General features: G+C 38.3%; 1 protein-coding gene across 1 annotated transcript in view; it reads left to right on the top strand.

The window, feature by feature from the left end:
• NFATC1 (nuclear factor of activated T-cells 1) overlaps window positions 1–15,328 on the top strand; it is a 205,708-nt gene that overhangs the window by 113,668 nt on the left and 76,712 nt on the right. The window contains exons 7-8 of the mRNA XM_018553005.1: window positions 4,633–4,688; window positions 5,349–5,481. Coding sequence (XP_018408507.1) covers window positions 4,633–4,688; window positions 5,349–5,481 — 189 coding nt within the window. The remainder of the gene's footprint in view (window positions 1–4,632; window positions 4,689–5,348; window positions 5,482–15,328) is intronic.

Raw genomic sequence — 15,328 nt, 5'->3', positions numbered from 1 at the left:
AAGAGATGCAAAGCACACTGAAAAGTGTGTTTTAAAAGTGATGGGCAGATGGAAGGCATGCTGATGGTACGGCCTCATCTTGAGTATGCGGTTCAATTTTGGTCACCAATCCACAGAAAGGATGTCCTGGAGCTGGAGAGGGTACAGTGAAGGGCAACAAAACTAATTAAGGGGCTGGAGGACCAAATCTATGAGAAAAGGTTGCTAAATTTAAATTTGTTCACTCTAGAAATGAGGTGATTAAGAGGGACATGATTTTGATGTACAAATTGTTTAATGGTGATACCAATATCAGTAATAGACTTTTACTGTAAACTCCATAGCAAAGACTAGAGGCCACCACTTGAAAACCGGAGGAAAAAATATTTAACCACAAGGTGTGTAGGGGCTTCTTTTCTGTTAGAGTGGTAACATTTTGGAACTCTCTTCCACAAGCAGTGGTATCAGCAGAGAGTATTGAATCCTTCAAAAAGCATTTAGATACCTTCTTCAGAGAAGATAACATACAGGGGTACAGGTAGTCTTAATGACTGGAACACATACAGACGCGTGAACTCACACGAACACACACTCACACACACGTTGAACTCGATGGACCTGTGTCTTTATTCAACTTCAAATACAATGTTACTATATACCAGCATAGTATATGCTGTGACTGAGAACTGCTTTAACAAAAGATGCGTAATCTATGCTTTAGGCTGTGTAACTTTAATTTGAACCAAACCCAAAACCTTTTTTGTTTTCATTTGGCATTCTGTGTACCATTGGGAAGATTTCCCTTCCTTTCTTGTCCCATACCCACAACGCAATAAGAGGAAATCTCTCGAGTGGTTAAAATCCACACTTGTCACCAGTGCTAGTGTTCCCATTGGAAGATTTCCCCTCTATTCCTCTTTTGGTGACAACTTAAAATTTGGAATTTTTCTTTCCCTTTCACTCTTGTTGATAAAGGTCACCAGTACAAGAGAGAGTGCATCTCCCTAACGAGGACAGGTGTTCAGTTTGGTAATCCCTTTCCACTCTATCCATCTTGCCATTTGTACTACTGTAAAACCGAAAGGAATTTACATGTTCTAAAGAATAGAGTTTAGGTTATTATTTATGTTCTCAAAAACAAATTGAAGCTTCTGGCATCCTGTGAGTGATTCAATAATTGTCTTTGCTTTCCCTCTGCCATTCATCACAAGAGGCTCAGAGCTGTAATTGCACTTGTTAGTATTTCCTCCTACCATCATTTTAGAGAGCTTTTTATTGGAGACTCCCTAGCACTATCCAAATAGGTATGCAGCAATAAGGAGCATGCAAGGACTGAACATTCACTGCCTTTCAACATCTGAAAAATCAAACGATTCTCTGATTGCCCTCAACTCTAAATGGGACACTGCAGAAAATCTTTTTTCTTGCCTTTTTCAGTATGGAAATAATGAGACATGTTTGTTCATAATGTAGGTTATATTGTTTTATGGTGTACAATTTTAACTCTAAACATTATAACATTTTTTTAAACATGCAGATGGCTCTTGCGACATGCTAGTCTGATACTAAAGGCTGTACTAATATTACCACCTGGATATACATTAGCAGTATGTGTCTGGAATATTTTCCAATAGATTATAGTTTTTGGTAACGGGGTTTGGGGGGGGGAGCGCAAGTGGAAAGCAAGTGTTCGCTTGTGTGTGGCACCTGAGCCAGTTAAGTGTGTTTCATGTAGACTTCAACTGTGCTTAGGTGTACTTTTACAAACTATTGCTAAGCTATCACCTCCCTCTGCGCACTAGGCCCTCAATCTAAACTACATTAACACTCTACTCTAAATTTACTTACCTTCCACAGCTGCAGCCTCCTCTGTTGTTTACAGCCAGTCCAATTAGAACTTCGTCAGTGCTGCCCCCCATAGGCTTGAATTAAACCATATACTGAATGAGGCACTGAATAGATTTGTGTCGGACAAACAATGATGTTATTATGATTGGCAGTAGCATGAATGTATGGGGTTTGTGGGGTGGCTGACAGTAGATTTCTAGCCTAGGGCTCTGAAATTGTCAGAAACTGCCCCAACTGTCACTTCAGTATGGTTTTATTTTTTTAAATAAATGTAGGGTCACTTAAAGAGATAATGTCACCTTGCCCATGCAGTACATAGTGACACTGTCTCTGTAAAGGGCCAACCCCATATACTCATCTTACCTTCACTCCTTTGCAGTCCCTTGCTCCTCCACGATCAGTGATGAAATTGGTTGTTTTGGCGATCTGGAGGAGTAGTGAAGTCACTCCACCAGTCCTATGAAAGTGCTCAGGCATAGCTACTGACTGCTACAGCTGGACACTATACATGGAAGTGTTGGGTATTATTGCCAGCTGCGGAGGAGCAAGGAGCTGTGTAGATAAGACAGTATAGGCAAGTATATGGAGTCGGGGAGGCCCTTTGCAGTTACACTGTCCTTACACTGGCAAGGTAATGGTGTTTACTTTTACATTATAAAAAATGAAATATGTAAAAACATACTGTACACTGCCACAAAAAATGTCTGTCTCTTACGTTGTTTTATATTTTGTTTTATTATAAACCTGTAATAAACACAATATGTAGGCGGTCATTGCTGACCTACTTCTGAAATTTCTACCTGCCTGGCTGGCTTTTCCACAGACCCACTGACTTGAACACTTTCTGTGTTACAAGCCCCAAACAATCACACATCAGAAAAGTCAGACCTCCTGATTTTCTGTACTGATTTGGGGTGGTACTAAAAGTTTAAAAGCCGTTGGATCAGAATGGCACCAAGGCAGCTAGCATTTTTGTTTTAGGAGTAGAGTGTTTCTCTAATGAAACTCTAGGCTTCCTTTTAATAGGTGGGTTACACAGCAGCCATCTATACTGTAATGGGGCAACGTATGTTCAGCTTTCAATGTAGCGGTAAGGCTATATGGTTCCTAGTTTGAAAGAAAAAAAACTATTTTACCAATGATTAAAAAAATATGCACACACAGACATCTGGTATATAAATTTGAGCAGTGATCCCCAGAAGCCCTTAAAGTTTTCTTCTGTTTAGCTCTGGCAGGCCTAATATAAACTACTGCTAGGAAGATTTGAATGCTGGCATCACATACACTTTTCCCCCAACTACTGCAAAATCTATTGATTTTTTTTTTTTTTTAATAGCGTTGAGATTTCAGCAACGTAGGAGTGTAACAGAAGAAAAATGAAAAGCCCGCACTTCATCACTGTAAGGCCAGTCTCTCTAAGCTGAGAACTGCAAATCGATTTGCCTGAGAATGCAAACGACCCTGATGTTTTTTAAGCTAACACAAATACCTGAGTCCTGTTTGAAACAGATTTCTTGCACAAAGAGACTTCTGTACACAAAATATGATTATTTCAGACATTTGTAATAAATCAGGTTGCTCTGTATTTGAAACGTCTGTGTGCATGGGGCGTGAGACTGGCTGCAGAACAAAAAGAGCTTTCACTAAGAGTTCTAAGATGGGGTTTTTTTTTTCTTTAAACATGCAAAAGGCTGTGTGGTCAAGTTCAAAATAACTAATATTTGCATTGCCTAGCCTGTACGCTGACATGCATATTCAGGAGGGGGTTGCTTTGCAGTGATCTGACATCTGATCTCTTGTATGTCAAATTACCAGTGAGTGCGAGTCATATAAAGCTGGCCTTCTAAAACATTTTTCCTGCATTGAAAAACATGATCAGACAGTATACAAAACATTATTTTTATTGTTTTTAACAATCATATTTTTTCAATGAGTTAGCTCACCCAAAAGTGATACTTCAGTTTTAGATCAGTGCTGCAGAGCCAACGCTTACGAGCACTTCTGGTGCACAGATCCTTTTTGGACCCCTTCCCCTCCCCCAGCATTTTTGTAATGTAGTACACTTGGCCTGTAACGGTGGAAATATCTTCAGAGTGTAGCCTGTCAATTGCCACACAGCATTGGCTCATCTTCCCAGTCCTGCATTCTGTTCCTTGAATGTATGGGGCCCCAAACATACTTTCACTTCAGTGGAAGGCCTGTCAACAAGCTGACACGATGCAAATGGACTTTACATTAAAATCAGTGAAGTTCAGGGCATGCAAGTGCGCATGGATGGAGTGTGGGACTAAGAAAAAGAGGATCTTTGTGGACTTATTACAATCATTCTTGGTGAGAGAGTGCTGAAAAGGAGAAGTTCACTAAACGCTCTTGGGAGCAACATTTATTGGACAAGTTGGAAAGCCTGTATCCATTACAACTGTTCTTCTCATTTGCCAGCACCACACTGAGCAGAGCTGACCTTGCAAGTTTATGGAGATCTGAAGATTAGGTGTCCCTACGGTAGTTGGATTTTGCCTCTCTGTCTGACAATCCTCTGAAGTGTATGGGTAGGCTGAGGCTACTTGTATTGGTTAAAAGGTTTTCATATATTTGGCAATAGTAGCTGAGTGCAAGCTGTATTGGCCTGCTTGATAATTATCTTTTTGGTTAGTGAATTATTCTTGGGCACAGTTGTTTTAGTGAATTTGTGCCGTGTACCCTTTTGAAGATGGGGATAAATTAACTTTTGGTGTCTGGCAAGTAAAGGATAGGCATTTTATTTACATGCTGTAAAAAATCCCCTTTGTGTTTGTTTTGTTGTAGATGGACATCATGTATGGGAAATGGAAGCAAAAACAGATAAAGAAATGTACAAGCCAGTAAGTATGGTTTACAGCAGAAATAAAACTTACACTAGGCTTTTTCAGTTTCCATTGAGTCCTTTTTGTTCTGTTTGCACTCACTGAATAAGACAATAAATTGCATGGTACCCTGTTTTTTTGGGGGGGGGGGGGCTGGTACCAGTTTCCTTTAATGTATGAAAAATAATTTGACATGGATTTAAAGTGTCTCAGACTCATCATGCAGCTGTTTAGCTTTGTGACACTCATTGGAAATGGTTTTACCGGACTAGTTCCAGGTCAAAAAATGAATCAAAAGATTTTTTTGCTACCTTAGAACTAGGATCATGCAGTGACTGCTTCCCTTACAACATAATCACACAGGTGTTTTACTTTTTGATATATTCTTTAAATGAGTATTGACTAATATGTGTGTTCACAGAACTGTAATTTGTTCTACAAACCCATACATTGTTTACTAGTAAGATTTTTTTATCGATAGGATGGAAATTAGAGAGCCTAGAAGTTTTGTAACAGATTGCTCCAGTTTTTTTCCACAGTCATGGTGGTTAAGCATCAGTAGTAGATACAGCTCATATACAGGAGAAGCAATAATACAGTCTCAGCTAAAGCTCTGCAATGATAGGTGTAAAATCGGTATCGCCAGTATGAAATGTAAATTATTAACTTATGTTGCAGAATTCACTAGTTGTGGAGATCCCAGCGTTTCGCAATCAAAGAATATCCAGCCCAGTTCAAGTCAATTTTTACGTCTGTAACGGGAAGAGGAAAAGAAGCCAGTACCAGCAATTCACCTATCTGCCAGCCAATGGTAACATAATGACTCATAAAAATGTTTCTTATGTTTCTCAAGCTGGGTGTTTGCAGTTTTGTTAAAGCACAGAAAAGTACAGTGTGATGTTGTGTGAAAAAAGCTGAAGACTCCACATTTTCTCTAAACCCTCGTGAGGGTTTAAAAGGGAGAGTTGCAGTCTCACTAGAAAAGAACTGCTTGTTTTGTTCTGCCTAATTTGAAAAGCATACTACCTGACCTTCCCTTTCACAAACATCCTATATGGTGCCAAAAACACACATAAGTTCAGACAGCTCAGCTTTTTGACTGGCCTAGTTCCTTGAGAGCTCAGATCTCAGACCTCCTGGAGGACAAGCCAATTTGCAACACATTAGGTGACAGCATTCATTCTATATGAGAAATATGTTGGACATACATGTATGTCTGCTCATTTCAGGGAGTCGTTATTTTGAATGTAATTGCATGTAGCAAAATATATGCCTTGAAAGATTGCATATTTTTTCTCATTAAGGGTGGGCCAGGAGAGATGGGTGGGGATAGGAATAAAGGACTCACCCGCTGTTTTGGCAGAGACGCATCCAAACCTGGAACCATAAAACAGCTGCTGTTATGGGTGTGGCTATTGATGAAACAAAGAGCCTCTTTGACAGACCATTCCATTCTAGCAATATTAAGCTATAAGCTAGTTATTTTTTCACACCATGAATTTACCAATGCATCCTTTATGGAAGCAAAACCATATAATCAGCTATCTTTGTAAACTGGTACAAAATACAGTATATTGATGGATGCATTGTAGTCAGTTTAAAGATTTTCTTTGAGGAGTGCTATATTTGCTGCATGGATGGATTGTTTAGTCAGCCTACATTAATATAATATATCGACATAAATCACTTATATACAAACCTTTTTATATTTGATTACATTTTATTGTACAATATCCCTGTGAGTTTTTAATGAGAACTTGTAATCTGTGTAAGATTAAAATAATTTTTTTTTTATTGGTAAAATGAACATATTTTATTGCCACCTACCTAAAGTGCATTATTTGTTACTTGCCTATCACTCAGTTTATAATCCATATTGTATATGTATTGTATTATATGTCTGGGTAAAAGGTATCTCTATGAAATGAAGTCATGGCAGTACGTTCAGTTTCAGAACGGTTTTTGTCTTTTTAATAAAAAATTGTATTCAGTTCATAAGCACTGTTCTTTTTAAGGCACATCAACCAGTTAGATCCTCCCAGTACAGTAGTGGCAGAAAGAATCCAAGGATTTTACTGTTTGCTATGAACAAAAAAGTTTTTTTTGCTTCTGACACTTTGCTAAAGAAGGCTCGGGCCTCATTGTTCTTGGACCCAACTGTCAATCTCTCAGTTTTGACCGAATTCCGGGTCCGGACAAACAGGTTGTGCACCTCTCACCTACAGAATTGGCAGCTCATTTACAGCTGATAAATATTGCCAAGCATGCATTCTGTTTGCATTGAGGTTTTTTTAAAAGATATTTCTTAGGCTGAAACTAACATGAGTGTTGGTTGAGATCACAAAACCAATACCGTTTGGCATGGCCAGTTAAAGTCCTATTGTATATCAATTGTTGCTTTGCATTCTGGGCATTAAAATGACTGTACTGCTTAGGGGTTGGCAGAGTCGTTGTGAATCCCTGCTGCAACCCCAACGTGTCTGTGGCTGTTACTCTTTATAATGTATATTTCCATGTCATACATTTCCTTTTAAATATTATTTTATTTAATTCAAACAACATTTACAAATTATTCAAAGTAATAATATCTGTTATGTTTGTAAAATCAATATTGCACTGTATATATGCACTGTACGGAACTTTGTTTTCTTTTCTTAATAAATAGGATATTTCATTAAAAAATGTCTTTGTGGCTTGTGTATAATCGAGAGATTACAAAATGCAGTCTTTGCACAAAGGCTTTTAAAACCTATCCAGTGGTTAACAAAATCAACCCTTTATCTTCTTGCTGCTTCATTTACTGACTTTTATATTGTTAACCAGAAGTAAATGATATTGGTTTATTTACTGAATAAAAACTAGACAATCCATATATACAGTGTAAATAATGCAGCTATGTTGAGTTTAAAGCGACAATAAACCTTCAGGGTTTTTTTATGTTCTTCTTTATAGTGGCCAGACTTGCTAAAAAAAAAAAAAAGTTTTTAATTCCTCGTTCTCTAGTGGTATTCAGAGCGCTAGCATCACCCCACCGTACAGGTACCTCCATCAGCTAGCTGGCTGTTGTAGAGGCACCTGTATGTGCACGGTCACGGCCGTGCCCGCACCTAACTGTGTTCGTCCATAGACACAGCATGCGGCCGGCTACTCCCCCCAACCTTGCAGTCACAGCTTGAGTGACGGCAGAAGGAGACTATGGCTCCTCTGCCCTCAGTACCCTCCCCCACAACCTGGAAGTTCAGGGGAATCCAGAGTATCTTTCCGGTCGGCGAGGAGATGAGCGGCAGCAGGTAGGTGTGGGGGCAGAGGTGTTAGAAAAGTGCTTGGTGTTGTTTTCCTTAATGCAGAGAATACCTTTTCGCAGCGCTGAATACTGAAAAATGGCCTGGATGGGAAGGGGGTTTAACACCGCGGATGTCAACTGGTTAAGGCTTTATAATAGATTATTTTACTTATTAACGAAGAGTAGGATTCATACTAAACAAAATCTATAGGTGTTTTTTTCTGTAGTGCATTTGCAGCCTGCATTTCAAGCTTCTCTGCAGCAAAACAAATTCCATTTTCCTATAATCAAATTGTTACTTTACAGACAATGTAGCACAAGTTTTATTTTCTATTTCCTTAGCTTTAGACTGGCAGAATTGTGGCAGAAAAGATGTAATCCCTTAAATTAAAGTGAACCTGTGCCCAGATCATGCACACTGAAGTATTTACATATTCTGAACAAGCAGTAAAAAGTATTTTAACATAAGGCCTTATTTATCTCTGTATCTATAAGCGTTGTGTTGAAATAGATTTTCAGATTTCACAGCACAGGTATAGAAATCTTGGCCCTTCACTTATTACTTGTTGGACCAGAATCTTGGCAGGCTGCCATCCCTCTATTGTATCTTTCTAAATCTTTTAGAATGAATAACTATATTAAAATCAACTAGAGAGATCAGCGATGGCTTGTTTTAATGTTCCTTGACCCATAGTTTAAATGTGTAAATGGTTTAATGTCATTAGGTATGATAGATTTATTTTTGCTAATTACATTCAAAGTAAAACCTCAAGTGTAAAGTGCATCTGTGCCCAGATGATAGGCTGTAACTTTGCAAGGGATTTTTTTTCCTAGCTTACTGAATGCGGTGACCTTCTGGTGACCCTGATCCAAACATGTACAAGCAGAAATACTATTTTCTTGTATGTGATTTGGTTATACATTTGGGAAATACATTTTCACCAAATTCACTAAGCCAGGGGAAAATGCCCTTGCAATGTGAACAGCATATTTGCCAAAAATCAACCACATGATCTGGGCACAGATGCACTTTTAAATTAAGGTTCCGGTTTAAATGTAATTAACAAAAATAATTCATATTAGACCTATTGATAAACCTAGCAAAGTCCTGTGATTTGAGAAATTCATATTAAAAGGAAAGCCTGTTCTTTATCATTTTATCTTCCTAAATATTTTAGAGGTCAGCTTGATGTAATGTGTTGGTGTTTAAAAGTCTTGTTTGTGTGTATATTTTGAAATTTATATATGTGCACAAGGGCATTGTTATTTGCTTATTATATATGCGGGCTCTGTCTTCTGCTTTGCAGTTGTACATTACAGCATCTCCTTACAATACAAGTCTATGAGTTGGTTGACTGTTTTAAAACAATATATATCCTCCAAGTCAGTAAAACTACTTATAATTTTCATTGTGCTTTCACCATTTGTATTCTCATATAATCTGCCATTCTGTTTGCCATGTCTATACTGGGTGACTATATTACTTGTTTATTTATTCCTGTCTTGCATATTGAAAATCAATCAGACAGTTGTCTTAGGGCAGCAGGACCAAGACTAATATAATTTAACTGATACATAATTTAAAAATAATAATGGCAGACACACAATATGTGGCATATATGTGGGCCTTTATTGCTATACAGCAGGGGCGGCCAAACTCCGGCCCTCCAGCTGTGGTGGAACTACAAATCCCATGAGGCATTGCAAGATCCTCACAGCCACAGACATGACTCCCGGAAAGAGATGCATCATGGGATTTTTGTTTCACCACAGCTGGAGGGCCAGAGTTTGGCCACCCCTGCTATATGTTAACAACCAGTGCAATTCATTAACCAGTGGATGCTCATTCAAACGTAAGTGAAGCAAATGCTGTTTGAACTGTACCCAGATGGATTAACATAGCACAATCGAATGTTTGTCATCTCTTGCCTCATGTCTATCCGTTTGGCCTACTGTCTGACCACACCTTGGCATCTTTAGAAATAAGAGCGACTGGCACCCAGCAGCAAGCCCTTGCATAAACTTTATTCTAAAGCAGTATAACAGCTCAGGACAATCATGCTATTGGCATCTTTCTTTTATTCTGTCTCTTGCTTCAACATGTAGTTACAATCTTTCCCAGCTAGCTGGTTTAACAAAGATAGCACATTATACAGAAGAAAAGTATACAAATAAAGATACTTGATGCTTGAATTTTTGCAAGCTGTTAAGTCAAGCTCTGTATGGTGCCCATTTTCAGATGATTTAAAAGTCAGTCAAAATCAGTTTTGAACCATGTTTCAGAATTTTGTCTGTGGAAAGGAGAGGTGCAAAATAATAACAAACTGGTGAGGTTAAAAAGGAAATAAACTAGTAAAAGTGAGCTGTTTGTTGAGGTTTCAGAGTATCAGTACTGGTGTTTTCAAACCAATGAAGTGGGTCTATAAGTGTGATCACAGTGCAGTGGGTGCAAGAGTGTCACTACTGTGGAGCGGGGATATATGGGTGGGATGCCTGGGTGTCATAAGTCTTAATAATGGTTTACAAACCACCACGATGGAGTGGAGGTGAAATGGTGCAGTCCAGGGTTCATCAGCTAAGGGCAGAGAATAATCTGTTGTGGGAGGTGTCAATTTGGGGACCCCCTACATGGAGTCCATGAGACCAGAGGGGTGTTCTTGGATGTGATGGTTTCATCTGTTCATTTATAGGTTTATGAGTTTGAGTCTGGGGGGTGTCCACTTGGATCATCTTTTTGGGAAAGGGGTTCATGAGGTGCTATCAGTGCAGAAATGGTAGTGTCTGTAGATTTCATCTGGGGTAGTTTTGTTGGTCTCATCTGCCAGGGGTAGCGGAGTGTCACAGGCAATATCAATATGTCCTAGGGTGGTTTGTGATACCAAATTCATATCTTCGTACAGTCTCGGAGCAAGTAAGATAAGATTTAGGGACATTGAAAAGCTAGAAACTGCAACATTTTCAGCAGGTCAGAAAGGCAACAGAGAAAGAACACCATAGACATGAAAATGAGCAGGGAAACACAATGATGGGCATAGACAAAGCAGGAAGAAATAAAATACTAATATGTGTACAGTATAGTGTGTGCAAGTGATCTGGAATAGTAAAAGGGGGGCCTCATAGAGTCTCTCTCTGAGCAGAAGAATGTAAGTGGCTTTTCATTTAGATAATGCATCAATAGTTGATCCAAGGTAGATATATGTACATCTCATGGGGGTTTGATGCAGGTGCATATGTATGTATTTTACAAGTGGGTATTGCAGAACAAATCAAAGAATAAGCAGGTGAGGTAGAATTTTTCCCTGGGCAAAGTAAGATCAAAAAGGGTGAATGAGAAATAATAATTTAGGTGTATGATCCTTGCCTATTATTATAAATGTGAGTGTCATTTAGGTATGCTTCGTGGGGGTTAGTGAGTATGAGACAGGCGGGTAATTTCCCTTCATCATGTACCATCTGTAGTTCCATAGATCTAACAAGTTAGTTTTGTGTATTTTTTACTAGAATTTCTTAGTCTCCAAAGCTTGTTTTTTATTAGCTGTAAAATGGATATAAAAATGTGTGCATAATGTGGGGCACTGGCTGGCAGGATTGAATACGTTATGTGTCGCCTAGGTTTACCACCTACACATGATTCAGGGGTTCAAGGTTTGGGATTAATATAGAGAAAACAAACTTTGTTTTCTCCGAGTTCTATTCTGGGTCCTGGAGGCTTTGTTAGAGCTATGGGCGTGATACAGCCTCCATTTTCTAGGTCCGCATCTTATTGGGTAGCCAGACCCCATTAATTAGTCCCCGCTGTCCACAGGCCTTTTTATGTGCGAGCTAACTGATTCTCTCGTCTCTCAGTCTCTGCTGGGTAAAAAGGCTGACTGCTGACCGAACACTAAAAAAGAAGTGATTATCTAATGCTTTATTTAGAGGCTTTTTCTGGTAGTTTTTAGGTTTCACTCTACATTTTGGAAACATTGGGTTGAACTGTTGTCTATTGCCAGGCTGCAAAAGTGAAGTAATAAAAAAACAATAGCATGCTAAATTATACATGATGATAAATTATGATCGACCTGTACTCCCTTATCCCCTACTGTCTTTCTTCACATATCTGGTAATGAAAAAAAACTTGTGGTCTGCGAACTGGGCCCTTCTGCCTCTGATAAAGGTCTTGTCCTGCGTCTATTTGACATTACTGCATGATCTCGTAGCTGCAAAAGGAGTGCAACTAACCCTGGACTATGGCAAACATTTTTTCTGACTGCCCATTCATGGGTGTTCTTTAAATATTCTGCAGATACAAGCAAAAGACAGCAGATTGCTTCTAACTTAAGTCAGCTCAGGTAAAGATGAATTCTCATTGGTTGCAGTTGGGTAACAATGCAGATACCCTTTTTTAGTCTGAATATGGTTCATCTAAATTTTGTGCATAATTTGTGTCAATTGTATTTATCACCAGGTACGTATTTTTAGAAGGTAAAATAAGTTTATAGTCACATATCTCAGGGGTGGAAGAGTGATATATAAATCTAAAATCACTTAAGTATGTGAATTCATGTATGTATGTATGTAAGTGGATGAAAAGATAAAAATTGATTATATATTGTATGGGACGAAAAATCCACTCGTCTGCTCGTCTGTGACGATCAGACGGTGGAGCCCGACGAGCAGCTTGCCGGCCGTTGTAATTACACGGCCGGGAGCTTTACAGTCAAGCGATCGAGCGTCTTGAGAGACACTCGATCGCTTGTATCAGAAGCTGTCACTGCCGTTGCCGGTCCCGAGATCCGCTGTGCCCGATGCAACCGGGACCAGCACGGCTCTGTGACAGGAGATCAAAGGGAGTTCAGTACACGAACTCCCTTTGATCTCCTCTCAGTCCCCGAAGTCAGGAAGTGACCCCTGATGTCTCCATAAAGAGGACCTGTCATGTAAATTGGCTATCCCATAGGGGGCTTCTTAGCCCCCCATGTAATAGCAATAAAGTTGTATGTGAAAAAAAAGTCATTCAAAAATGAAAGATTGATAAAAAAAAAGCATAACATTTATTTTTTTAAACATTTTTTATAAGTCCACGCCCCCCTAATACTTCATTTATGGTACTTTTTTAATTGTATAGTTAAAAAAATACCCCCCTTGGTGATTATATACCTCCAAAAGAAAGCTCTATCTGCCCCCAAACTTTTTTTACATAAATTGCAAGGCTATAGTCCGGTCATGCTGACTGGTGAAATTTTTGACTGACTGGTGAGACACTATCAAATTTTTCAAGCCCTGTATATTGTTATCTCACTGAAAAAAATCTTATATAGTTTTAGCCCAATTTAAAAAAAAAAGCCAAAACTGGATGTCCATTGGTAGCAAAATAACCAGTTGTGTGTCACACCAACTTCCTAAACAGTCTGCCACTCCATATTTTCAGTCTTGGAAGAAATATGAACATGTTATATATCCAACTGCAGTAAGATATTTGTCCAAGAAGTCTTCATGGCTTTATTTTCAAAATTTTATTTTGAAATGATTTCTCAAGAAACTGGCTTGTAGTCAGGACTTGCTCTTTAACGGCTTGTTGTAGAAAAAAGTGAACAGCTCTTGTTTACGGAGAGTGGGGTGCAACATTCCATTTCTTTTTGGCAAACAAATAAAAACCTAGCATATGAATGGTAACATATCTGGAGATTGAATGTATTCCATGTTTTATTCTTAGGTAAACTGTGATCACATTATTTGCTATCATTGTATACTTGACAAGCAAAAATCTTAAAAAAAAAAAATGCTTTATAAGCAGGTGCCTAGGGTATCAGATTGTAGTTACAACTTTAAGTTTTGGTTTATAACTCAAAATATATTTTTGTATTGTATATGTATCAACAGTTTTTTATTAGAAATAATGTTACAGGGGTGCTGAAGTTCATATGCCTGACTGTGTAAAACTGTTGCGTTTTTCAATAATTTGTTTTACAGTGTTGGGAGGCAAAGAAGTTTGAGGCTATAGATCCCTTTATTAGAGTAACTCGTGTAGGAGAACCATAAAGGAACACTGGAGAGAGGGGACTTGCTTGGGAGGATTATATACAATTGTTCAGCCTCTATTCACACCTGAGCTTTTTGCCACGCGTTTCTCGAAGCATGACAATGCCCAACATTAACAATCACATTGTGTTCGGTGGTGCCCATTCCCACCTGAGTGCAGGGTCTCTTGTCATTAGGAGCTTTTTTCCAGACAGAATTGCTTATTTTTGGCGCCATTAGCTTTAACATTTTTTGTGATTGTTCCTGAGAATTTTGCAGGTGTCTTAAGAACATTGGTGAGCATTACTATAAACTGTGGGACGTGAAATCACTCGGAATTGCATAATACTTGATTTTCTTTTACAAAATTTCTCATCAATGTAATCAGAAACAATGCATTCTTTAAAAGCAATAAATGATTGGAAGCAGTAGTATGAAGGAGACCTCGGGATTCCCAAACCTCTCAATTGTACAATCCCACCCTATGAAATGTTAAGTGTATTAAAGTTCTTATTTTTTGGGAAAGGTTTCATCAAATACATATCATATTATTAGGTAGATACATTTAACATCAGACCCATCAAACTGCTTTTTGTTTTTTGTTTTTTTTCATGTCTAAAATATTTCACCTTTTATTTTGAGCACAGAAGTCAGTCAAAATAAGCAAAACTCCTTACAGATGAGTGTGAAAGTAATCTATATCATAGCTAGGTATACCATATCCTCAGCTTTTACTAATAAAGCATGTGATCTCATACTTTAAATAACGGTTAACCCCCGAAAAGCTGGGGGAAAACGCATCTGATCTCACAAGCTATAAAAAGCTTGAAAACACTAAAGCAAATAGTTACCATGTGCTTACTTAGTGAGCTGTGTAAGAAGTCTTAGGCTTTAAATAATGGCTGCCAAATTATAGTAAAGTCTTATTACTTCGAGCACTGCTGCCTAGACATATGGCTCAACAGAGAAGGCTGTGTTAAAGGCATTTTTCATGACAGCTAAAATTACAGCACCTAATTGGAGATGAGGTCACCTTAAATGATCTGGGGATGCCAGTTTGGATGTGATGATAAAGGGAGAGCGCACAGATTTATTGGTTAGTTATTGCACAGCTATGATCAATAGATTTACACCACATATTACAATACCGCAGTCTATTACATTTTTCATAGCTCCAGCATTTAACAAAGAGGCAGACTTGAAATTTAACTTCTGTGTGTTTTGGCACTTAACGCAGACTTTTATAAGAACAGATGGGACTTATAGTTAAACGTACACATATAAATATATGTATAGAATACCTGTATTTTTGTGTATGTATGCATGTATGTATGTATGTATGTATGTATGTGTGTGTGTATATATATATATATAT

This window comes from Nanorana parkeri, unplaced genomic scaffold (assembly GCF_000935625.1).
Source record: "Nanorana parkeri isolate BGI_ZX_2015 unplaced genomic scaffold, ASM93562v1 scaffold105, whole genome shotgun sequence".
NCBI classification, from domain to species: Eukaryota; Metazoa; Chordata; class Amphibia; order Anura; family Dicroglossidae; genus Nanorana; species Nanorana parkeri.
This window is presented reverse-complemented; position numbering and strand designations above follow the sequence as displayed.